The sequence below is a fragment of the Eptatretus burgeri genome, chromosome 2, assembly GCF_056783735.1.
Source record: "Eptatretus burgeri isolate ZD-2024b chromosome 2, Ebu_testis_v1, whole genome shotgun sequence".
Taxonomy (NCBI): Eukaryota; Metazoa; Chordata; class Myxini; order Myxiniformes; family Myxinidae; genus Eptatretus; species Eptatretus burgeri.
The window spans coordinates 148,789,614-148,814,942 of NC_140962.1; the positions used below are offsets into that span (position 1 = coordinate 148,789,614).

Below are 25,329 nucleotides of genomic sequence, written 5' to 3' on the forward strand. Positions count from 1 at the left end.
CATTGTTGTACCCTTGACCATGTAGGTTTCTGTGTTCAAGGCCATCATCTTTCAGCTTGCTGACGATTTGTTGTATTAAAGCATTAGCCATCTTGCCTTCTCGATGCATGAAATAGATAAGGGACTCCTTGACTTTCACTTCCCCACATGAGATATGGACATATCTTAGGATCTAAGACATCTGATCAATGTGCGATTGATCTGGAGTATTATCCAAGATGAGGGCATCGGATTTTGCAGTTTCAACTTCCTTGATTACGATCGACTTGACCCGGTGATCCAAAAGTTGTCTGAATTCGTTTTGAATAGTGGGTGAAAGGTATGTGGGACCATCTTGAATATTCGTCAGATACTCTCTCATTACCAGATCATATTTCCCTAACAGTTTCATCAATGCCAGGAAATTCCCCGGGTTATTAGTCGTTTCAGGTGGGAGACTTTCTCTCTGCCCACAAAAAGTGAGATTTTGGCATGATCGTTACATTATACCATCAATAATACTTTTTTGAGCATGGTGCACCACTTTTCCGCATCATCTTATATCTGATGTTGGATGTCATGATATATTGTTACGAATCTGGAAGCCATTTGCACAAACAGACAGCAGTCCCCACAATTCAGTTATTTCGATAAGTATGTGTTTATAGTTAGAATCCATCCCCTATGTCTAATGGAATTTCATGTGTGCGCTGTAAGTTATTTTATAGTCAGGTTTTAGACATCTATTACAACAACAACAACAGCGGCACCGTCCCTCACTCAACCCGGTCGCCATTGCCCACATGTTTTTGGCTCATGGCGTGGGCGGAGCCTCCATCACCTCAGATCGAGGCTCCGCCCCGAGGAAGGGCATGGAACGTTTCCTCCAGCCAATGAACGAAGGGCGAGCATCGCACGTGCACCCCAGTCAATGGGAGGCCAGCCTGCCGAAAGCTACTATGGAGCCTCTTCAGGGGGCGGGCCTCCGAGACGCCTCAACACATCCCCCAAGATTCCTCGTCCAATCAGGGGGCTTACCATCTCAGGGGCGGCCCTGCCAGCCAGATGGGATGTTCGCCCCTCGTCTAATCCAGAGGCGAGTCCCTCAGAGCGGTACCCTCCTCCCGTGGGGGAGGGAGAGGAGAAGAGAAGGTTCGCCCCGTCGAGGAGAAAAAGAAAGAGAAAGAGAAGACGCCTTGTCTTGCCTGCTGGCGTTCTCGTTTACCTGCGGGTGCTCGTCTCGTCTCGTCCGTTCCTGTGCTGGCTGGCGTCTGTTACATCGTTCCTGGTCCCTGGTGCTTGGTGCTGCGTTGTTGGTGGCGGGTCCGAGTCCCGCCACCGGACAAGCTCAACCAGACCGCACGAGGCAGACAGGTGCAAGAATAGGCCCCTGCCCTCAACTCGCCTTTCCCTCCCAAGCTGAAGGACCAAATAAAGGCCGCGGCCACCATTTCTTTCGGTCTGTGTGTGTGTGTGTGTGTGTGTGTGTGTGTGTGTGTGTGTGTGTGTGTGTGTGTGTGTGTGTGTGTGTGTGTGTGTGTGTGTGTGTGTGTGTGTGTGTGTGTGTGTGTGTGGTGCCAGTCTGATAAGTTGAACTGTTAAGTGCTTTTCGCTCACTGTACATTGCCTGCATTTCTTTTATTCAGATAACTCTGCTCTTTGTGTGCTCCCCTACCCGATTATTGTTTATAAATAAACCCCCATGTTAAATGTTCCAGCTCGTTTTCTGTGCTTTCTCCCATTGACCCAGCACGGTGAATATTGAGAATTAGTGAGGCTGTCAGTGCGTAAATCGTTCGTTTGGTCCGGCGCGGCTTTGGTAACTTCCGCTCGGTTACACCGGATCCGAGTCATGTACAGCACTCGGTTCGGACAAAGTCGGCCGAGGGTGTGGTTTCCCCGGTATCTGGACCACGTGGTTATTTAGGTATATTGGAGATCGAGACAATTAACCCTATGCCACGTGGTTAAAATATTGGCGTCCACGGTCCGCTAAGGGACCCGTGACCTTTCGGAGTTGTCCAAGGGTCACGACCTAAATTCCGGGTGTTCGGTGGGAGACGGCTCTACTGCTCCACCTAGTGGTCGTTTATTGCCACTGAACCCTGGCTCACAACAATATTGTTACTTCTCTTTCCAAGGAAATACACATCTCTTTCCACTTCATGGATGCCTCATCGTGACCTGGACTTTATTCATGCTCAGATACTTGAGGTTTTAAATTCCTCTACTTGTTAAATCCCTAGTTCTTGGCAATGGAGCTACTACCAGGGTTTAAATGCAGCAGCAATAGAGGGTGTCCACCGAACATGAATAGAACAACCATTGGCGTCGGGCTTTTTCTCTATTCTTTAGATTTTTGATAAACCATTCCACAGATATATTACGGTTCTCATCGTTTTGGGGAAAAGGCCATCTCTGTTCTGAATGCTCAGAGGGCCTTTCATCCACAGATCCACTCTTACAGGTTGAGAAATAAAGTCTGACCTTGTTGCAAAATCACGGAAGATATCCTATCAATCAAACTTGGATATAGTTGAGGTAGATGTATAGCTTGAGCCTTGAGGTAGCTCAGGCACTTAATTTAACTCGGGGGATTCATGCTCTGATGTGTCCCTTCTTTCTTGTTCTTGAATTTCAGGTAAGGTCTCCTTAGTCTCTGAACCATGATCGAACGTCTTCCCATCCGCTCCATCTGGAGCTTATAGAAACTTTTGTGGGGCAGCTCTGCCTTTCTTGCTCTCTTGTTCTCGAGCCTGACGAAGGAAGGTACTTGTATGTGGCCACACTTTGACAAGGTGTAAGCCAATTGCTTACGCGATGTCACGGAAGAAAGGGTTCATCTGAAAAAAGTAAAGACAAGAATAATTAAGCGCTGTCATAATGTTGCGGTAGTAAAGTAGAAAGCAAATAAGAAATAACAAAAAAAAAGGCAACAATAATTGATGATGTGGCCATTTTTTGTGCCATCACTCCACATCATATTCCATAATCTATACACTGCACTATAAAGGTGATTTGCATGTATAAGCATGTTGGTCTGCAGCATTTGGCTGTCTGTTTGTCACACGTTTTTTTTTTTTTTGTCCACAGTTCTGAAGCAAACATTCTCCATTTTTTGTGTTTATGGGTGACTGGCCAAGGAAAGCAACATACACTTTTGGTCACACACACACACACACACACACACACACACACACACACACACACACACGCTTTAATACCCTGAATGATTATTCTGAATCTAATTTTATTTTGTGTCGATCTACTTGCTGTTTCTTTGCTTCAAGTTTTTCTCATTTTCAATCTTCATTTTCAGGTTTCAATTAAACTCTGCTTCGTACTCTTCTCTGACCACAAGGACATGGCTTCTTCCTTTGATATTGGAGTTAGTTTGGATGAACTTACATGCTCAGTTTGCTTTGAACTCTATAAGGAGCCCATTGCTTTCCCATGTGGCCACTCGTTTTGTCGTGTCTGTGTAGAGAAATACTGGAAGACCAGAGAAGGAGACACACGTTGTGTTTGTCCAAATTGCCATGAGGTTTTTCTTCAAAAAACAAAACTCAAGAAGAATGTGATCATTGCCAATTTCGTGGAAAAGATCAAGTTGAAAAAGCGAGAGGTTGGGTTGGGGGTTGAGGTCCGAAATGTAGAACATGGTGGTGTGTATATTAATAAGGGGGTGAAATCAGGGGGCACTGAGAGTTCCTGTGAGCTTTGTCATGGAGAGGCGGCCAAGAGGTGTGTACCTTGTGAGCTCCTCTGCTGTGAGCAACACCTGAAGCCTCATCAACATAAAGGGCATAAACTGGTGGATCCTGGAGAGAAGATTGAGGAATTTATATGCATTGAGCATGGAAAGCCAATCCAACTCTATTGCAAGGATGATGAGAGCTTAATGTGCTTGATGTGCATGGATGGACAACATCAGGACCAGAAAGTTGTTGCAGTGGAGATTGCTCATGCCGAACTAAAGGTGAGTAAATCGGTGAAAAATGGTTATTGTTTGTATTATCTCCATGCTATTTTACCTCTGCCACCTAAGGTGGACTGAGGTTATGCTTTCACCCACGTCAGTCTGTTTGTCTGTGAGCGGGATATCTTAAAAATTATGGGTAGATTTGGACGAACCTTGGTGGACAGGTTGGTTGCCTACAAAAGAAGAATTGTTTTGATTTTGGTGAAGATCCGAATCCGGATCTAGATTCGATAATTTTTAATTTGTTTAACTGATTCCCCACTGATGAGAGATGTGGACAAAAACGACATCTTGCATGATATTTCAAAAAGTTACGTACACATTATGAGAAAACTTGATGGATATGCTGAAAAGGTCATGTGAGCTGGATAGTTGACAAGCCGATTCGATTTTGATTATGGTCCGAATGCTGAGCTTGACCATCAGTGGGATACAAAACATAAACTGTTTAGTTTGGTGGAGGTATGCAATCTACCGAGTGCCGTCCTCGTTATTATATTTGGTGGGTTTGTACAAATTCCTGCTCTGACTTCACAAGGCACTGCATTCGTGACAGATGCAACCCCAGCAAATTATACGACCAGCAGTCATACACTGCATATGAAAGAAGCAAAATAATTAATCTTGAACTTGAAGGGCACTCGGTAGAGCACATACCTCCACCACATAATGCCTGATCCACGAGAACATATCGGGCCAAATACATTTTGAAACATCATGCTATACAGTACTATATCGTTTTTAGCCCCGTCTCTCAATGGTGAAGAATCACTTTACAAGTTAAATAATTGCTTATCCAGATCCGGATTCGGACCTTCACCAAAATCTAATTAGTTCGTCCTTGTCACACACCCACCCAACCTGTCCACAAAATTTCATCCAGAGTAGTCCACAACTTTTTGAGATATCCTCTACACAAACAAACAAACAAGCAATCATAGACTGGTACTTACGAAATTGTCAACTTGACCTCTGACCTTGTCTAATAAAAGCTCTCTTGAGAAAGTAGCGACACAAACCAGAAGTTTATACTATGATTCTGTACCAAACCATCAAAAATCGAATATTTTGGATGTTTGACCTCGCTGTGACCTTGACCTTTGACCGATTTTGACCAAAATCTAATCAGCACTAGCCATCAGCCTCCTGAATGAGGTGGTCTAATTTGACATTGGTAGCTTCTTCCGTTCTCGAGTTATCTGTACCAAACCATCAAAAATCGAATATTTGACCTCACCGTGACCTTGACCTTTGACCGATTTTGACCAAAATCTAATCAGCACTAGCCATCACGCTCCTGAATCACATGGTGTAATTTGACATTGGTGGCTTCTTCCGTTCTCGAGTTATCGTGCCTACAAACAAACAAATAAACAAGCAGTCATAGACTGGTACTTACGAAATCGTCAACTTGACCTCTGACCTTGTCTAATAAAAGCTGTCTCGAGAGAAGGTAGGGACGCAAACCAGAAGTTTCTACGATGATTCTGCACCAAACCATCAAAAATCGAATGTTTTGGATGTTTGACCTCACTGTGACCTTGACCTTTGACCGATTTTGACCAAAATCTAATCAGCGCTAGCCACCCCCCTCCTGAATCATGTGGTGTAATTTGACATTGGTAGCTTCTTCCGTTCTCGAGTTATCATTTTTTGGATGTTTGACCTCACTGTGACCTTGACCTTTGACCGATTTTGACCAAAATCTAATCAGCACGAGCCATCACCCTCCTGAATCACCTGGTGTAATTTGACATTTGTAGCTTCTTCCGTTCTGAGTTATCATTTTTTGGATGTTTGACCTCACTGTGACCTTGACCTTTGCCCGATTTTGACCAAAATCTAATCAGCACTAGCCATCACCCTCCTGAATCACCTGGTGTAATTTGACATTTGTAGCTTCTTCCGTTCTGAGTTATCTGCACCAAACCATCAAAAATCGAATATTTGACCTCACTGTGACCTCGACCTTTGACCGATTTCGACCAAAATATAATCAGCACTTGCCATCACCCTCCTGAATCACGTGGTGTAATTTGACATTGGTAGCTTCTTCCGTTCTCGAGTTATCGTGCTTACAAACAAACAAACACAAACAAACAAACAGAAACAGAAGGCATCAATATACTTACGAAATCTTTAGATTTCGTAAGTAACAAACAGGCAGAAAGGGGTGAAAACATAAGCTCTGCTACCAAATGTGAAGGAGGTAATAACTTGTTTCTAAACTCTATACCTTTCATCATCTTTCCTCTACATGACATGACTTAGTGTGGCATATCTTGGCTAAGCCACACATGTATTCAAACCCAGGTAGCAGGTCATCCATCTGTCATCCAGACCACAATTAAGGAGTTTTTCATCTTCTTTCCAATCAGAAAAAGCTCTTGTATTGAATTTTTAAAAAAAAAAAACCAAAACAGGGTACATACAATTTAAGAATCCCATTAAAACCCACATCATGAAAACAGTCCAATAACAGAGAAAACTCTCAAAATGTTTTGATGTTTCTTGTTGGACATTTTAGGTTTTCAAGCATTTTCTTGCAATTTAAATTACAAAATATATTTCTATCTTTAGCTTCATAACAAGATGTTGCAATGACATGATATATAATCTTAGTTCTGGTACCTGTCACATATTTATATAATTATATTATGTATGGTGATGTAATCATGGCAGCCTCACCAACCATCAACCTTCAACACAGTTGATAAACAGTTTTAGCAGTTAATGTCATTCTGGGACTTTTTCTTATCCAGTTGCGGAATTAAAGAGAAGAGATTATTATAAATCTTGAAAGGAATTCCCATCATCTTCACTGTGATTTTTCTCACAAATGTATATATTTATATAATTCTGTGCAAGATGGTCATTTTTAATCCACCACAGAGGTTCACGATTATTCATTTCTGTCGTTTCGTCATTGTGTGCAGCGTGTTTTGGCTGCAAAGTATCCTCATGTATTACGGTCAATGCAGAGCGTTGCATCCCAACTACAGCAGGTTCAGGAAGAAGAAGAACAAACAGAGGTGAGAATCACCAGGGAATGAGTTGTTCTTGGAAAAGGATCATGCCCCCCACCACTTGCTCCCTGCCCCATTTAAAAAAGGGAATGCATTCGATGGAGGTGCTCACTCATACCATTATATTTCTCTTCTAATATGTCATGGTTGATTTATGAAGGGATGAACGACATTGAACTGCGTATCAGTGGAAGGATTATGGCTATTGACGTTACACACGCCATTGTGTCACCGTCACACCGCCCTTTTTCCATTAACACGCCGCCATGTTGCTTGTCAAAGTGAATGATTCACCATGGCCTGCGTTGCATCATGTTTATGTGAGAAAGTGTTCACATCGACTTTGACTTTCAGCTCAAAACTAACATTCAATATTCAAGATCTCCCTGGAATTTATCACGCGAGTCAAAATATATCTGCCGCAAGTGGACATCCCAAGACGGCGATTGGTGGCGACAAATTTGCACTGCTTATAAATCTCTCCAATCTTGTATACAGTTCAATGATGTACAGTAACAAGATTTTTAGAAGTGAACCAACTGTAAAACTGCAAACTTTAACATCTGCTAAAAAAAATGAAGCAAGCAGTCATAACTTCGATTGATTATTTATTAATTAAATAAACAAACAAAGAAGAAATTCCAGTGCCGAGGATCAGGAGACAACACCTAAGTTAGGGTGTAGTATATTATTATTAGGGCAAAACAAACACCACTAACCTTTAAAATACCTCAAAGGAGGAGTTAACGTTTCAGGCTTCATCCATCACCATCTATCTTCCATCTTCTATACTAATAAAAGGCAACGTGTGTGTGTGTGTGTGTGTGTGTGTGTGTGTGTGTGTGTGTGTGTGTGTGTGTGTGTGTGTGTGTGTGTGTGTGTGTGTGTGTGTGTGTGTGTGTGCGTGCGCGTGTGTCCTCCATAGCCCCAAAACCATAAAACCTATCAACCTGAAACTTTGCACGCATACGAAGAAAACTCCAAAGAAGTGCAAGAGTGAAAATTTCATGTTTGGGTTAATTAAAGCACTCATTTTGAAGATAATTAACGGTCTTTTTTAATTATATCCTTCATCAGGTGTTCCTCGGCCACCTTGCTGTCTGTGGTCTTAAGGCGTTTCCTGGGTAACCTCGCTGGGGTATGAAGCCACCATATTTTTTGGCCTGCTCAACTATGCTTTGATTTGGAACAGGCCACAACGATTTCTTAATGACAAAGTTCTTTTTCACTTTCCTTACTCATATTATTATCGAATGCCTGTTCATCAAAGCTACGAATCACTGGATATATTGCAGTGCTTATAAATGCCTGGAGACACCAGCATTCGTGGCTTTATTTAATTTGCGCATATGAATAACCAAGATAATCTCCTAAACTAAGCATTATTACAAAATGTAAGCTCCAGATTTGAAAGTATTAACCGTTCCGACTCTGAAAAAAGTGTTGATTTGTCCATTTCGGGCATTGCATAGTTGGTTTGACAATTGGTAATTGCTTGCCAAGCCAGGCATTCTGTTAGAGTGCTTGAGTGCTTAAGCCACTTACTGAGCTGTACAGTGCAGTTCGTGTCCCGATTGGAATGTACAGTCGACTTTTACTACAAGGTAAAGGCACGTGTACAGCACACATGGACGTGGTACATATGGGTAGACTTGAATCTGTACGGACTCTCCATGGGTGTGTGGACATGCCATGCCTGTTACGGGTGCCTGCTGGCAAAGTTTTGTCCCGCATCTTATGGAGGTTCTTTGAGGTTTTCCTTTGTCCTCGTGACTGTTTCTAAAGCATTTGGTTATCGGATTTGCTTTACAAAGGTTATATGGTTTCTCTTTGTGCGTTTCAAAGCAAAATATATTTGATAACACCAGATTTCTGAGCTGTTTGCCATATTAACGTGTTGTCTAAATTACCGAGCCAAATTTTTTTCTACCCATCACATGCAGCTGTTTATAAAGAATACTGTTTGTGAGCATATAAATGTTTCCTTATTAATGTAAATGTCCCTGAAACGGGTATGACTGGGAAGGCTGTGTACAGAGAGTGAGTGGTTGGTGACATAAGATTTGGAAGCTCACACACTATTGAGCAATTCGGCCTTCTCATGAGTGGAGTGGGCTCTGGTGCCATTTGAAGAGAAGGAAGGGATGGAAGGGGAGCATACACCAGAGACAGACTTAACTAGGTGCCACCAGGTTTTAGAGGATGGAGACAAGTTTGAAAGTTCGATCTTGAGGTTGGACACATGTTGTTTTCTGGTTCTCCTAAGAGTGAATAACACCTGTTGTGGACTTTTTGGAATCCACTGCTTTTGCCTTTGGCAGGATTTGCCATCCAGGAAGAGAAGCAAGTTATTTCAGAACAACTAATTCATCACAGGATTCAGTGTACCATGGACGGGAAGAAGGGTATGTTAACTGAAGATGAGATGGTATGAATGTGCTTGAGAGTGAGCAAGTTTCTGTGGAAGAATTCCCAGGCAGAGTTAACACCAGGGTCAATGGATATGGGAGACCATTCGTGAAGTGTGATGGCTGCTTGCAGTCCCTGCCAATGTGCTTGAGTGAAATTACAGACTCTACTGCATTGAGGCGGCTCTTTGAGAACAGCCAGAGATGTTGATTTTCGTAAACATGTGATCAGATGAACCAATTAAGGCAGAGGAAGAGCAGGAGATATTTGTGGTAAAGTAAGTCATCACCACGTACAAAAGGGAGGATTTACCATTGGGATAAATCCACGTGGTGGGAAAGTTCACAGATTGAGTCAGTCCCATGGAGTCACAGAAGTCCTTTGCTGAAGTTGCATAGCTGGAGAGAGGTACCAATTTGCATGGTGACAATTAAAATTGCCACATATGAAGAATTTTGAGTTGGGATGAGTGGTTAAAAGTTTGTCCATGTTGAGAGAGGGGTAGAGGTAGAGGGAGTCATTGCTGTTTGGAGGATAGGACAATACACAGACAAACAAGAGGTTGGAGTGGAAGGGAAGTAACATCTCAAGGTACTCCAGGGGGTTGTGAGGTGTAAGAGCAGTACATGGAGAGTGAGAAATAGAGATCTTGATGTACAGTGTGACTCCGCCATCAGGACAGGGTTCAAGTCAATCAAACCAGTGGATACAATAGCTAGGGAGAGACACCAAGGGGTTAGGGATGTCCTGTGGGAGGAAGGATTCTGTTAAACAGATGGTGTTGGGGCTGTGAGCAGAAGCCTAGATTGAGAAATGTCAGGTTGGAGTGGAGGATTTGGATGTTTGAGGTCTACACCATGAGGGACAGGGGAGGAGGTTTTGGGAGAGCAGGAAAGGTCTGAGGGTAGGGTAAAGATGGGAGTTGGTAGGATGGGGGTGAAGATGGGATGGGGTGGGACGAGAGGGGAGATGGGATGGGGAAGGACGTGTGGGTGGTTGAGAGGCAGGAACAAGGAGCAAGCTGAGAGAGGCAGGATGATGAGGGGGAAGCCAAGATAGTGCAGGATGAGCGAGAAGCCGAGAGGCATGGAATGGGGGAGATAGCTTTGAAGAAGTGGTGGGGTGAGTGGGAGACTTTGAAGGGGTTGGGGGGAGAGCTCTTGAGGGTGTAGGGTGAGGGGAGACTTGAGAGGGTGGGATGAGGGGGAAGATTGGAGAGGATGGGTGAGGGAGACACAGAATGGGAGGACATGGAATGGAGTGATGCTGAAGAAGGGTAAACGTAGGAGGGTTGCAATTGGAATGAACCGGGCTTGAAGGAGATGTGGGGGAAGGTCCTGACATGGAGGGGTTTGACAATGTAAAATAACATTAAGTGGATTTGATTGATGGGGGAGACAACCTCTGCAAACTGGATTTCTCAAGATAGCAATTTTTAATATTTTGAGATAAAGATCATTGGAAGGGTGAAGGGAGTTGTGGAAGGAACGTAGAAAGGTAGGAACTGGAGGATGGGTGACGGACAATGCCCTTCGGTGAGAATCAGGTTTGCAAGAAATGCCTTGTGAAAAAGAAATAGAGGAAGAATACATCATAACGAAGAATAACATGAGAGGAGAAGGGATTTTCAACCATTTTAATGCATTTTCAAAAGCTTTTAAAGGAAGAAGGAAGAAGCGTTTTCTTCAATGAATATTATTCGAAAATGATTGAGGAAAAGGGGAGATGTACAAGAAGTACAAGTGGAAGGCAGAATAAGATTGTGTCCAAGTGAAAGTTTGTTTGTTTGTTTTTAATCAAGGGGGAATAGGATCGCATTGAAAAGGTAGAAAGAACAACATTTTTGGAAAAAAAAAGAAAAGAGAAGCATTACAACAAAACAACCTCAAAGTTGAGACTATTAAGTTCCATCGATCCAAGAAATCCAAAGACTGCATGAAAAAAACGAATGCAACAAGTATCGACAAAGTACTATTTATCACAGAAATTTTTTGATGAAAATCGAAACAGAAAGAGAAGAAAATCTAACAGAAGAACAATACCTATCCGTTTCGGAAAACTTAACTTTGATTCAGATTTGATTCAGGCAGGAGTAGTTGTGGAACTGACCTACATGTGGAGCAATTCCAAACCGGAAGTGGGGGGAAAAGGTCTGATCCGATCAATACGAAAACAGTGAATTATATTGTGCAAAACAGTGAATTATATGATACACCACACCACAACACCGATATTGATGACAACATCTGTATTGTTATATGGCAGCCCAATTCCACTTCATTTTTCCTTAATTTCCCACTTCTGGTACCACTGATCTTAATCTATCCAACCACAATCCATTTGTTAGTTTCTACATTTTCTCTGAAACGCTCTTCTAGATTTTTAAAATAATTTAATAAACGATTTCTTCCAGCAATTTGGCAGAGATGCTGAGGACATGTTGGAGGAGAAGCGAAGAGCCGTGTGCCAATTTTTGAATGAATCTGTGGATCTGATGAAGAGTCAAATCAACAAAAGGAAAATGGAGAAGCTTTCTCTTCTTGGGAAGCAGAGAGAGAAACTGGAGCAGCAGATGGAGTCTCTACGTCAAGGAAAATCAACGATGCAAACAGCACTCCAAGACCTGGAGGCCATCTCTTTTATTCAGGTGTGGTTTATCATAAACACATCACAGAAGCTGTAATGTTTAAAATACGTAGTTCCGGGGGAGTTTGTCACTATGAATGTATCAACCTTTGATGATTTGAGGGCCTGTTACAAGTCATGGTTGATGGCAAAGTTACAGTGTACATTACAATGCTTCAAAAAATGATAAATGAAATAGAATAAAAAGTTGAGTGAATGCATTTCCACGTGTGTTTACTTCGAGCAAAAATGAGATTTGGCTTTTTAGTTTTTATCACACTGATGGTTTGGGATGACAGCAACTTCACGTCATGTGCTCCAAAGCAGTGATACAGCACGACCACCAGGACACTTTTAAAGGTTTCCAAGCGTTCCATTCAAGGGTATTAGCAGGGACACGTGAACCAGAGTTCCATGGAAAAACCTTCCTTTATTTGGGTGGTGTTTGAGCAACGATGTGCTGCCTTGCATGCTTCTGGAAGTTTATCTTTACTGCTAACAACCCAGGGTTAATTTTAGTCATCCACACAGTTATTGCCAAAAAATAATGCAATGTACTTGTTTTATTTTCCTAGAGATCAGACGTTGAAGTGAAAATTGAGGACAAATCACAAAATGAAAGTGTCAATGATCGTGAATGAAAGTGACGATGAGGAAAAAAAATTGTGTTGTTTTATACATCTCGTGAAAACAAACATTGTGAATTAGCATTCTCAGGGCATCGGCTTTGTTACCATTGGCATTATGACCCTAGACAGAGGAGAGGGTATTGCATTTGGGTCTGTTTGTCTGTTACTTTCGAAAATCGAAGATTTTGAAAGTATTTTTGCGGGCCGGAGGTCCGGTGGCGAGAACGACCACGAGGTGGGGGAGGTGAAGTCGATCCCCTCTGGACTCTCTGGAATTGTAGGCCGTCGCTCGGATAACTCTGCGAGCCGGCGAGTCGTTTAACCGACCGTGGAACACCAACATCTTGACCGCATGGTGTAGGGTTATTTTGTCTAGATCCAATGTACCGAAGTAACCACGCGGTCTCAGCTCCAGGGGATCCATGCCCTCGGAAAGCCTGGCCAAACCGGATTCACTCTACCGGTAGTGGTAAAATTACACTGACCGACTACCACTCTGCCACCCACCTTTCCGGCTCGGATGCAGTCGAGCCTGGGCCTGCCCAGGACGTCCCGGCTCCAATTGTCCGATTACCAGGGATAAAACCCCGCCTAAACTCAGATCCGAACCATGCTGGACCAATTCAAGAAAGGACAGAAACGGACTGGGAACATTTCTGTGATGATTTATTTACAGTAAATGAAGACACAAAGCAAGACTTAACGCGAATATGCAAGAAGTATTTACAATGTTCCAAAAACACTTATTCAGTTCTACTTAAAAGATGAGCCCATACGCAGAAACACACACAAAGGAAAATAAACCCAGAGTTCTTTATTGGACCCTCGCAGCCGAGGAGAGAGACGAGCTGGGGATCAGAGTCCAGCTGGGTACCTGGCTGTCGGAGAAAGGGGGTACTCCGTGCTGTAACATCTGACAATGATCGATGATTTGGTCCCCAGTCGCACGTATGGGACTTGTGGTTCGTGGCAGAGCTCGGGTGGTGAATAGCGGGGTCCATGGAGTGGGGTCAGGGTCGTTCTTTCCTTTCCTTGTAGAGGGCCAGCAGAGACACGCTCACAGCCTTCATGACCTTCTGCTCAACCCTCTGCTTCAAAAGAACAACACGCTCAACAACAACCTTCATAACAACCCCTTCGTAACAACCCCCAAAAAATCCCGCCTCAGAGAGTGCTCGAGAATTTATGGACCCCCCTCAATGGGGCGGGGCTCGCTCGAACAGACCTCACTCCCCGCCCTGATTGGGCAGGCTCCCATGGACTCGCCCTTCCTGGGCGGAGTTTCGGCCCCTGCCGGGAAACCCCACCCACTCTTCCATGCGGGTTCGTACTTGTCGAGCAACAGTATCAATGTTGCAAAGGTTGTCGTGAAAGTGTTACAACGTTTGTGGGAGCTGAGAAACCGGAACCGCGAGATCTTGCCTTGGCACGTCAGGGTGCGAGAAGGCAGCTGGTTGGTGGTGGATCGTGATGGGCCGATGGGTCATGCAGATGGGATGGCTTGTTAGATGGCTTGTGAAATGCAAGATGGCTTGCACAATAACCTAACTAAAAGAAATCGCAACGCACACCTTTGATTCTTCCACTCGACAAAAAGAAGGGGATTTGACAACACACATACTTAATGACATAACTGACTTTTAGGACATCTGTATGTTGAATGCATATGGTTTCCTGATCCGTAATAGTATCTCTATTATAATACCAAGCTTGCACACTAAAAACTCGGCTCGCCGTCACACGATCCCTATGAAATTGCTGTGGCACTTAGCGGACATGCCGACAATGTTTGGGAAGTCTTGGCGTTCCATAGTACCACTTGCATTTTGCACAATGCGTATTTTTGTCATTCCCCGTGTACGGTCTGTCGTCTGCTACCAGCTATGTTGTACTGCTATCCCATGCATGTGCTCGGGTATCGCTAGTATTGGTAGGTTGTGTGCGTTATTCTGATTGTGTTTGTCTGTTTTTATGCTTATCACCATGAGGTCACAATTTCAAACCGATCTTCACGAAACTTCACCACATGGTAGAGTTCATAATAAGCAAGACGCCTATTGTTTTTGATTCCAAAAGGTCACCATAGGCCAAAGATCAACAACTTTCTAAAATCCTCAATTTTCATCTGATTGACTAGAAATTTGAACAGGATTTGCACATCAGGTCAATGAATTCAACCACCAATTATTTTTGAGGTTATCATTGGCCCAAAAAAGGTCATCGGCCGAATTTCTAAAATTGTCAATTTTCATCTGATTGACTTGAAATTTGAAGAGGTGTTGCACATTTGTTCAATGAATTCACCTATTACTCTTTAGGTCAACCTATACCCAAAGGTCAACAACTTTGGTGGAGTTTCTAAGATCCTCAATTTTCATCTGATTGACTTTTGAAATTTGAAGAGGATTTATACATCAGGTGACTGAATTCAACCAGCCAATTATTTTTGAGGTCAACATCGACCAAAAGATCAACTTAAGTCAAAGGTCAACAACTAATGTGGAGTTTCTAAAATCCCCAATTTCCATCCCATTGTCGTGAAATTTGAACAGGATTTGCAAATCAGATTACTGAATTCAACCACCAATACTTTTGAGGTCAACATAGACCAAAAGGTCAACATAGGCCAAAATTCTAAAATTGTCACTTCTCATCCGATTGACTTGTAATTTGAAAAGGAGTTGCATATTTGGTCATTTAATTTAATGACCAATCATTTTTGAGGTCAAAATAGGCCAAGAGTTAAAAATAGGCCAAAGGTCAACAATTTAGATGGGATTTCTAAAATCCTCAATTTTTATCCCATTGACTTAAAATTTGACGAGGATTTGCATATCAGGTCACTGAATTCATTGGACAAGTATTTTTTAGGTCAACATTGGCCAAAAAGTCGACATGGTCATTTGTAAAGTTGTCAATTTTCATGCATTTCACTTGAAATTGGAAGAGGATTTGTGTATTTTGTCACAAACCACCAATTATGCTTTGAAGGTCAAATTTGTTTTCTCGATTTTGCAAGTATCATGCGATGCATGACATCTTTCTTAATATGTTTGTCTGCTTTTATGTTTATTGCCTGGAGGTCACTTTTAAACTGACCTTCATGAAATTTAACCACTTGGTAGAGTTCATAATAATCAAGAAGCCTATTGTTTTTGAGGTCAAAAGATCAAAAGGTCAACATAGGCCAAAGGGCAACTAATTTGTCAGATTTCTAAAATCCTCAATTTTTATCTGATTCACGATAAATTTGAAGAGGATTTACATTTCAGATAACTGAATTCAACCATTTATTTTTGAGGTCATCATCGGCCAAAAGATCAACATAGGCCGAATTTTAAAATTGTCAATTTTCATCTGATTCACTTGAAATTTGAACATAATTTTCATATCAGGGTAGTGAATTCAACCACAAGTTATTTTTGAGGTCAACATAGGCCTAAGGTTAACAACTTTGGTGAGATTTCTAAAATCCTCAATTTTCATCAGATCAACTTGAAATTTGAAGAGGATTTGCATATCAGGTCACTGAATTCAACGAACATTTATTTTTCAGGTCAAATTTTTTTTAATGGATTTAATGGAAAATGCATGACATCTATTTTGTTTGTTACTTACAAAATCGAAGATTTTTCAACTATATTGGTCGGTCGATTTTGTTATTGTCTGTTTGTCAATCGCCTTCAGGCCATGAAACTAAACTTCAGGTCATGATTCTAAACTGATCGTCAAGAAACTTTAACAAGTTGTAGATGTCATCTCAACTGAGAAGCCTATTGACTTTTAGGTCAAAGGTCATCTTGAGGTCAAATTTGTAAAATCGTCATTTTTCATCTGATTGACTTGAAAGTTGAACAAGATTTGCATATTGTGTCATTGAATTGGGAAACCTATTATTTGAGGTCAAAAGGTCAAAGGTCAACCAAGGTCAAACTTCTAAAATCAACTTTTATCTGATTGACCTGAGCTTTGATAAAGATTGTCAATTTTAATCTTAATGAAATGAATAATTTGATGTATTCTTGGCATCCTTTGTAGAAGGGGGTGGATTTTGCAAGTACCATACTCTGCATGACATCTTTTTCTTGTTTGTTACTTGGCAAAAATTAATTTTTGGCAAGTAACAAACAAGGGTCAGGCCTGAGGAGTCGGGAATCACTGGATGTGTTGTTGCTGTGTGTTGCAACACACCCTGGGGTGTGTTGCTGTTGGTACTGATTCAGAAGAATGAAAGTCTGAATCTTGAATTCCTTGATGCTTCCAGTCTTGCTCTATGGATGTAAGACTTGGACTCTAACCAAGGATCTGAGATGAAGACTTAACTCCTTCGGTATCAGGTCTCTTCGGAGAATCCTTCACTATGGCTGGTCAGACTTGGTGTCCAACAAGCGGTTGCCGAGGGAGACTCTAATGACATTTGTTACCTGTATTGTCCGTGAGCATCAGCTGCCACTGTATGGACATGTGGCTCGATTTCCCGATGCTGATCCTGCTCACCACATTCTCTCAGCAAGGGAGTCTCATGAGTGGAGGAGGCCAACAGGATGACCATGTGCCTCGTGGTTGCAGCAGATTGATCGGCAATTCATGGAGATGGGGATGGACCAGACATCTGCCTGGGGGGGGGGGGGGGGGTCATCAGACAGAGGTCTATGGAGTACCAAAGAAAATTGAATGCAGCGACACGCTGCTCCGGCACATGCTCGCATACCTAACCTACCCTATTCATAGCGATTGTGAATATGACAGGTTCGATGATATCTTAGGCCTGAACTGTATGAAAATATCAATGGCGGATGTTAGAGTCAGCCGTCGTGCGCCGTAATGGCGTCACAGACGTAATGATGTTGCATGATAGATGGACTGAAAACTGCCGCAGCCTTAATACTAGATTATCCAAGGGATGCTCATGGTGACCTCCAAGTACCATGTCAGCATGGCTTTCATCAAGTGCTGGATCATTGCGAAGATTTTAGTTTATCCGGTGCCATGTTTATCAAGGTGTTCAAAGTGACCTGTGGTAGTCAAAATGACCTGTGTGTAACCACCTTGAGAATATTAATATGAATGATGTTCAACCAACTGTTCCACACACTTTCTTCCTCAATCATTGAATGTTATTCATTTGAATACTGTTTGGGTTACAGATTTATCTTGTCAGCTATTTTCGCCAAAGGAAATGCAGTCCAACTTGCAAAATTAAAATTAAATTGATCATTTTCTTACTAAATTGAAAACGTCTTCCTTTATATTTAATTAATAAAATTAATCTTGATCCATCCTTTGTTTTCTGCCTTTTCAGGGTTCCAAGGACCTGCTGAAAAGGTTTGACTGCACTGGTGTACAACACATTATCAGGCACATCCTGATGTTTTTGCCACAGTAATGCTCTTAACATTTAAAGATATATGCACTTCTCACCATCTCGATCGTTTTTCATTTCACAGAAAATATATTTACCAAAATGTCGAACTTATCTGAAAATGCCAAACAAAAACATCATGTCCCACTCAGAAATGAAGTGGGACATGATGTTGTTGTATGTTTCACTTCATTCCTGAGATAGTCACTGGAGCTTGAAGGAAAGAAAGGTTCTTTGAATGTTATGATTTAAACCACCTCTCTATTTGTATATTCATATATGATACAAATTCTCCATAAAAGAGCTTCTGTTTCTGGTTTCCAACAAGTCAGACAAGACCCGTTTTGCTCCTTCAAGGCTAAAATATTCTCGTCAGATTATTCTCCATCCATCTGTTGTGTTTTTGTTGTTGCTGCTGCTGTTGTTGAGTTTTTTTATTTGCTTAATGTTGTGTTAATTGCTGTTCTTATGGGTCCTGAATGTTTTCATATATTTGGGTTTTTTTTGTATTCATTTGAGGCTCATGGAAGAGCTAGAACAGAATGGATCAGGATGAAACAGAACAAAAGGAATAGTAGAAACAAGGGAAGGGGACTCACCAACAGCAGGGATGAGGGACAAAATAGAGGAAGACTTGGAGAAAAGAGGGATGTTGGGAAGAATGAGGGCTCGGGGAGGACACCGGAGGTGAACAAGATGTTGCTTATTCAGGTTACTCAGTTGTCCTCGTGTGCTTGACTCTTTTCCATCCTTAATTTATTTCCCCATTTCTGAAATATAAATTAACAGTTTTGAGTTGAGGGAGGAGGGACATTTTAAATGGCCATTGTATTATTATTAATTGGAAACAAAATCAACTTCGTTTTTAAATCATTACAAATCCTGTTTTGTACATAGTTTCTACTTCCCATGGTCTGGTTCCTTTCTCCAGATCTCAAATCTCAATATTTGTTCCCTTCTCACTTTCCTCTCTGCACAACTCCTTCCATTTCCCTCCACTGTTCATGAATATACTCAAAGTCCTGAACATCCTTGAATACTCTGTTCTGCTAATTTCTCGTGTTTCACATGCTCTTTCATTACAGTGCTCCCTTGCTATATCGCGGTTCACTTTTCGCGGCTTCACTACATCGCGGGTTTTCAAATAATACATATCTAATTTATCTAAGTATATAATCATACATATCTAAGGAGGCACCTCCAGTGGAAGAGATTTAATGCTCTTCTTGGCTGTGCAGTACTACATTCATCTCATCATCATCATCTTCATCGTCATCAGTATTGCGCAGCTATCATCATCATCGTCATATCTTCATAGGTCAGTACTCATAATACGTTTTTTTATATTTTATAGTACAATATAGTATTTTAAAAATTATTTTGGTCTTAGGCTTTGCAGCCCCATGAAGTCGCATTTCCGATGAAAATTTTTTTCATTTTTTTTTTTTTTAATAACTGATTAAATGTGTGTGGGGAAGGTTAATAAGAGTGTGTGGATGCTGTATAATGGTTTAAAATACGTTTAAAATGTGTTTAAATATATTTAAATAATTAAATAAATATGTGGTTTCTACTTCGTGGATTTTCACCTATCGCAGGTGGGTCTGGAACGCATTAACCGCGATAGGTGAGGGAGCACTGTATACCTCATATTCCCTTCAAAACAATGACAAACTAGAATGGCACACGGGAGAGTGCATACCTCCACCAGGCTGAAGAATTTACATTTTGTATCCCACTGATAGACCGGATCTGCATCCGGACTTGAACAAAAATCGAATTGGCTTGTTCTCGTCAACTAACAAAATCATCCATCTCGTTTTGTTATAACTCATCCAGAACTTTTTGAAGTAGCATGTAAAATATCGTTTTTTGCCCCATCTCTCAATGGTGAAGAATCACTTTTAAAATTCTAGGATCTGGATTCAGATCTTCAACAAAATTAAATAACTCTTCCTTGTGACACACATAATCTGTCCACCAAGTTTTGTTTGAATCGGTCCATAACTTTTTGAGATATCTTGCTATATATCATTTTTGTCCCCATCTCTCAATGTTGAAGAATCATTAAAAAAAATTCCAGTATCTGGATCTGGATTTCCCCCAAAATGTAATCAACTTGGCCTTGTCAAAAAAACTGACCTGCCCACCAAATTTCATCCAAATCCATCCACAATTTTTTGAGATATCCTGCACATGAGCAAACAAAACAAAAAATATCCTGCACACAAACACAAGAAAGATGTCGTGCATAGTATAATGCTTGCAAAATCCATAAAACAAATTTGTCCTTAAAAATAATTGGTGGTTGAATTCAGTGACCAAATATGCAATTGTCTTCAAATTTCAAAATCAAATGAAAATTCACTATTTTAGAAATTTGGCCTATGTCGACTTTTTGGCCTATGTTGACCAAAAAATACTTGTTCATTGAATTCAGTGACCGAATATGTAAATGCTCTGCAAATTTAAAGTCAATGGGATGAAAATTGAGGATTTTAGAAATTTGACAAATTCGTTGCCCTTTGCCATATGTTGATGTTTTGGTTGATGGTTACCTCAAAAATAATTGGTGGTTGAATTCACTGACATGATATCTAAATTATGTTCAGATTACGAGTTAATTGGATGAAAATTGAGGATTTCAGAAATTTGGCAAAGTTGTTGACCTTTGACCTATGTTGACCTTTTGACCACACAAACAATAGGCTTCTTGGTTATGATTAACTCAACCATGTGTTGTAGTTTCGTGAAGATTGGTTTAACATTGTGACCTCCAGGCGATTAGCATACAAATGAAACATGGGACCACCTGTCCTGATGCTCACCTGGATTAGGAGCAAGTCACTCCAACCCCCTGCAGACCTCATTAGACCCTGTATTTTTGATGCCATGAACAAACTTAGGTACATCAGTGGTCATGAAGGTTGTGGTCAAGTTTCATCAAAATTATGTGTGTAGTTTCGGAGAAGAGAGCAAATACAGTGCCTATATTGGGGAGTCAAAAAACCCCTGTAGGCCAATGTTGAGCTTTTTGCCTACAGTGAACTTAAAAATAATATGTGGTTGAATTCAGTGAACTGATAAGCAAATGCTCTTCAAATTTCAAGGTAATTTGATTAAAATTGAGGATTTTAGAAATTTGGCATATGTTGACCTTTTGGCCTATGATGACCTGTTGGTTTATGTTGACCTCAAAAATAATAGGGGTTGAATTCAGTGAGCTGATGTGAAAATACTGTTCAAATTTCAAGTCAATCAGATGAAAATTGACAATTTTAGAAAATTGGCCCATATTTACTTTTTGGCCTATGTTGACCTAAAAATAATAGGTGGTTGAAGTCATTGATATCATCGGCAAATCCTGTTCAAATGTCAAGTCAATTGGATGTAAATTGAGGATTTTATAAATTGCACCTTAGTTGTTGACCTGTGGCCGATCTTGACATTTTGGAGTATGCTGACCTCAAAAAATAGGTGAGTATATTCAGTGAGCTGAGAGAGAAATTCTCTTCAAATTTCAAATCAATCGGATGGAAATTGACAAATTTAGAAATTTGGCCCAAGTTGACCTTTTGGCCTATGTTGACATTTTGACCTTTTGACCTCAGAAATAAAAGAGAATCCTGTCAGTCGGGTGAATATACTGATTCTGGCTCACTTTTCCCCATGTAATTGAATGGGGGATTTTCAGCGATTCATTTTTTTTTTCCCTAAAAAGTAAACCCCATTTTTATCCCAAGGTATATTTATTTGTCTCCCCTTTTAACCTTGGGGCACTCTATTCAAATAACCAATGCAACAAGATAAAGATTTGTTCAAGTTGCAAAGTCGCAATGTGATTTGTTAAAGGTGATTCGAAAAAAATATCTGAAACATGTAAGCCGAGGGGCACTCTTTTTCAAATAACCATTACATATTGTTTAGCTCACTCATTGAACCTAGAAAGATTTGTTCATTCTCAAATAACTTCAATAGTTTAATTTTCTTTGCACAATAATCCCCATCTAAAATATTTAAAAATAAAACATTTGAATCTTTATATTTTTCAAGATACCCCTTTTGTGTCATTATGAAATGATAAACTTCTCTCATTGATCTCATCTGACCACCTCCTGAGTTGCATATCATTTTGAGATTGTAGTAAATTATTTTTCCATTGTTCAATTGATAACCCTCAATTTTTTCAGTCCATTCAAGGATATTTATTATTTTCTTTACATCCTCATACTTACTAGTTTTTAAATTGATTAGCTTATTTGTTGTATTTGCCTTTGTTGTAGTTATTTTTTCAATAAGACTTGTTTGATATTTTTCACATTCATTATGTTTTCCATTTATATACCAAGACTGAGATTTTCTCCACTCTTTAGTTTGATTAACACTTGGTTCGACCATTTATATATTGAGAAAAAGACGGCGGTAGCCCTTAAAAACCCTAACCCATATTGTATTCTATATGATTAAATATTCACTCTATCATACAATATCCATATGGAACACAATCTATTCCATTATCTAAAATAAATCTCTTATCATCAAAGGCTCCTAATGCCTTTTTATTTACTTCTTCACTATATATATCTTATGTTTATAACATCTCATTGTATTCATTTTCCTATATTTTTCTTTCTTATTCATCAAACAATTATAATAATTTCAAACAGTTATTGATTTCTTTATTATATATTTCTTTATTCCCTTTAACCTTTTATCAATCTGATCACCATACTTATAAGCATATGCCTTTGCTCTCAATCCAATAAACTCACTCATTACTATTCCACCCAACTCATCCTTAAACTTACCAATAACCTTTTCATTCTTCTTTGAAAATAACTCGCTCTTCTTACGAAAATTACTTGTATCATATATTCCAATATTTTTCTTCATATCTTTATAAACATCATCAGTTTTTATATCCAGAATAAAACTATCAGTGTCCATGTACAACAATGAAACATTTTCACCATACTCTTTCTTTAAGTCATTAGACAAATAATCATACATCAATATCTTTGATAAATCAAGAACTGCTGTTCCAATATAAATTGGTTTATCCATTACAATACTTTCCTTTTTCATATGAATTGCAGAAAAGTTCTCTGAAAAAACCTCTTCTCTCTCAAAACTTGGTTTATTTATCAATCTTTAAGCTTCTTTCCAAGATGTTGCAAATCCAATGTTTTGTCTGTTTCTAACATTTTCCATAGTCTTTCCAGATAGAGCATTATTCATAATTTATAAAAGTCCCTTTCAAATTTTAGTTTTGTATTTGCTCTCATATCTGTATTGAATTCAATATACTTTTCCATCCAAGGACTTTGTTTAATTTTAAAACTCTATGAATTTTAGCAACTCTCAACCCAGCAGATAAATATTTTCTCAAGTTCCTTTGATGCAAAACATATCCCTCTTTATCATAGAATGTTGTTAATAACTTTTCTGTTGAATTACCTTTAAAATTAAAACTTTTATGATAATCACTTAACCATTATTTATTTAGGGTTTCTTTCTCATATGCAAAAGGAAGGTCTTTATGCTTATTATGAAGATCACTCGGGTACCTCAAATCAACTTCATAATAATAACCTTCTTCTTCCTCATTCAATTCCTCTTGAGAAGAAATAACAATATTCATCAAAGCCTTTTCATAATCCTTTTCTTCCACCCACTCTAATTTACCATAAGGCAGAGATTGAGACATTGCCCATTCATACAAATTATTAGCATCAAAATACATCAAATAATTACAATCTTTTTCACACTCATAATTTGGAAGATATTTATTATTTGCTTTAGCATATCTTTTTGAACATACTTGTGATATTCCACCTCTCTTAGACTTCTCAATCATCAAAAGTATATCTACATCACTCATTAAATCTATATCTTGTTTTGTCATTTTCAACATTGCACTCCAAGCTAAACCAGGAGCTGTGAAATAGTGGGCAGGATCTAATACATAACAATTTTTATTATGACTGTGATCTAAAAGCTTCAAACACATCAGCTAACAATAAAACATCTGTTTTAGATACAAATCATGATATTCTCCAAGGTTCTTTATCTTAAATATTTTCCAAATTTCTTGTGCGTGTTGATATTCCTTATTGCTTATCTCTTCTTCATAAAGGTTATTATAGAAACTTTCTTTTGAAGGAAGTTGTGTTTCTTTAAATCTCATAAATGAATCCATATAATCATTCGGATAAATTCCCTTACTTGTAAGAATTTTCTTTTTACTTTGAATTTCATTCCTTGGTTGAATTTCCTCTCCAGTTAGAATTCCATCTTTAATCAGAATTTCATCTATAATCAGAATTTCCTCTTTAGTTCGAATTTCATTCATTGTTCGAATTTTCTTTATAATTAGAATTTCATCTTCAGTTAGAATTTCTTCATTAATTTCCTCATTAATTAGAATTTCCTCTTTACTTTGAATTGTGTCTTTAATCTGAATTTCCTCTTCAGTTAGAATTTCCTCTTTTGGAAAGAATGAATTAAGATTTGGAAAAGAGCCCGTGGAGCTTAGATTTGATGCTTGGTTGGCTCGTGGTGTTCCCATAAACTTGTAAGAATCTAGAAACCTAATATGAGTTAAAGGTTTTGTGAATATCATTTTTTTAAAGGAAATATACTTTTGAGTTCTGTTTGTTATGGCAGAAATATTCCCTGGTGTTTTTGAAAGTTCATTTATAAATCGATGTGTATCATCGTTGGTGCTGTTGTGAAGAAAGACTGGAATAAAAGAAGGTAATTTATAATTAAGATTACAACAGGAATGAGCGGGACCTCAATATTTACCAGTAAGATGACAATGATCCCTAACTTTAGACTCCTCAATTTCCTCCTCACAAATATGACAGATATTGTTCTTTCTAAATTCTAATTTTTCTTCTTCGGTTAATTTCATCGGTTCATTTGTTTCTTTCCTGAATTTAGTTCGTCTTATACAATCCTTTTCTAATCGTTTTACAAACTTTTGTGAAGCTTTTTTCCACGATAATGTTCAAGTTTATTATACTTTTCTCCAACAGATGATTTGATATAATAACAGAAACCACAAGGAATATGTTTTTATATTTATTTGTATGTGATTCTTTTGGATTAGGAGAAGCAGTATTTATCTTTTTTAGGATACATTCAAAATCAGCATATATCACAAATGGGTGCATGATGGATTTATTATAATCTTCAAAAGAAATCTTTTCACCAGGTTTAGGCATTGTGATTACAGCTGATTTATGATTACTACAATATTTTGAATGTTCTAATCGTTCTTTTGTATGAAATGAATTAAGACATCGCTTACAA

General features: G+C 39.5%; 2 protein-coding genes across 7 annotated transcripts in view; one reads left to right on the forward strand and one right to left on the reverse strand.

The window, feature by feature from the left end:
* LOC147033509 (E3 ubiquitin-protein ligase TRIM7-like) overlaps positions 1–25,329 on the reverse strand; it is a 1,095,521-nt gene that overhangs the window by 92,194 nt on the left and 977,998 nt on the right. The window lies entirely within an intron of this gene.
* Positions 1–25,329, forward strand: part of LOC147033511 (E3 ubiquitin-protein ligase TRIM21-like) — a 61,390-nt gene that overhangs the window by 12,157 nt on the left and 23,904 nt on the right. For 5 of the 6 annotated variants that reach the window (XM_085855444.1, XM_085855479.1, XM_085855461.1 and 2 more), the window contains exons 2-5: positions 3,299–3,958; positions 6,898–6,993; positions 11,810–12,043; positions 17,953–17,975. In XM_085855444.1, coding sequence (XP_085711570.1) covers positions 3,344–3,958; positions 6,898–6,993; positions 11,810–12,043; positions 17,953–17,975 — 968 coding nt within the window. In that variant the 5' untranslated portion in view covers positions 3,299–3,343. The remainder of the gene's footprint in view (positions 1–3,298; positions 3,959–6,897; positions 6,994–11,809; positions 12,044–17,952; positions 17,976–25,329) is intronic. The other variant, XM_085855487.1, reaches the window with a different exon arrangement.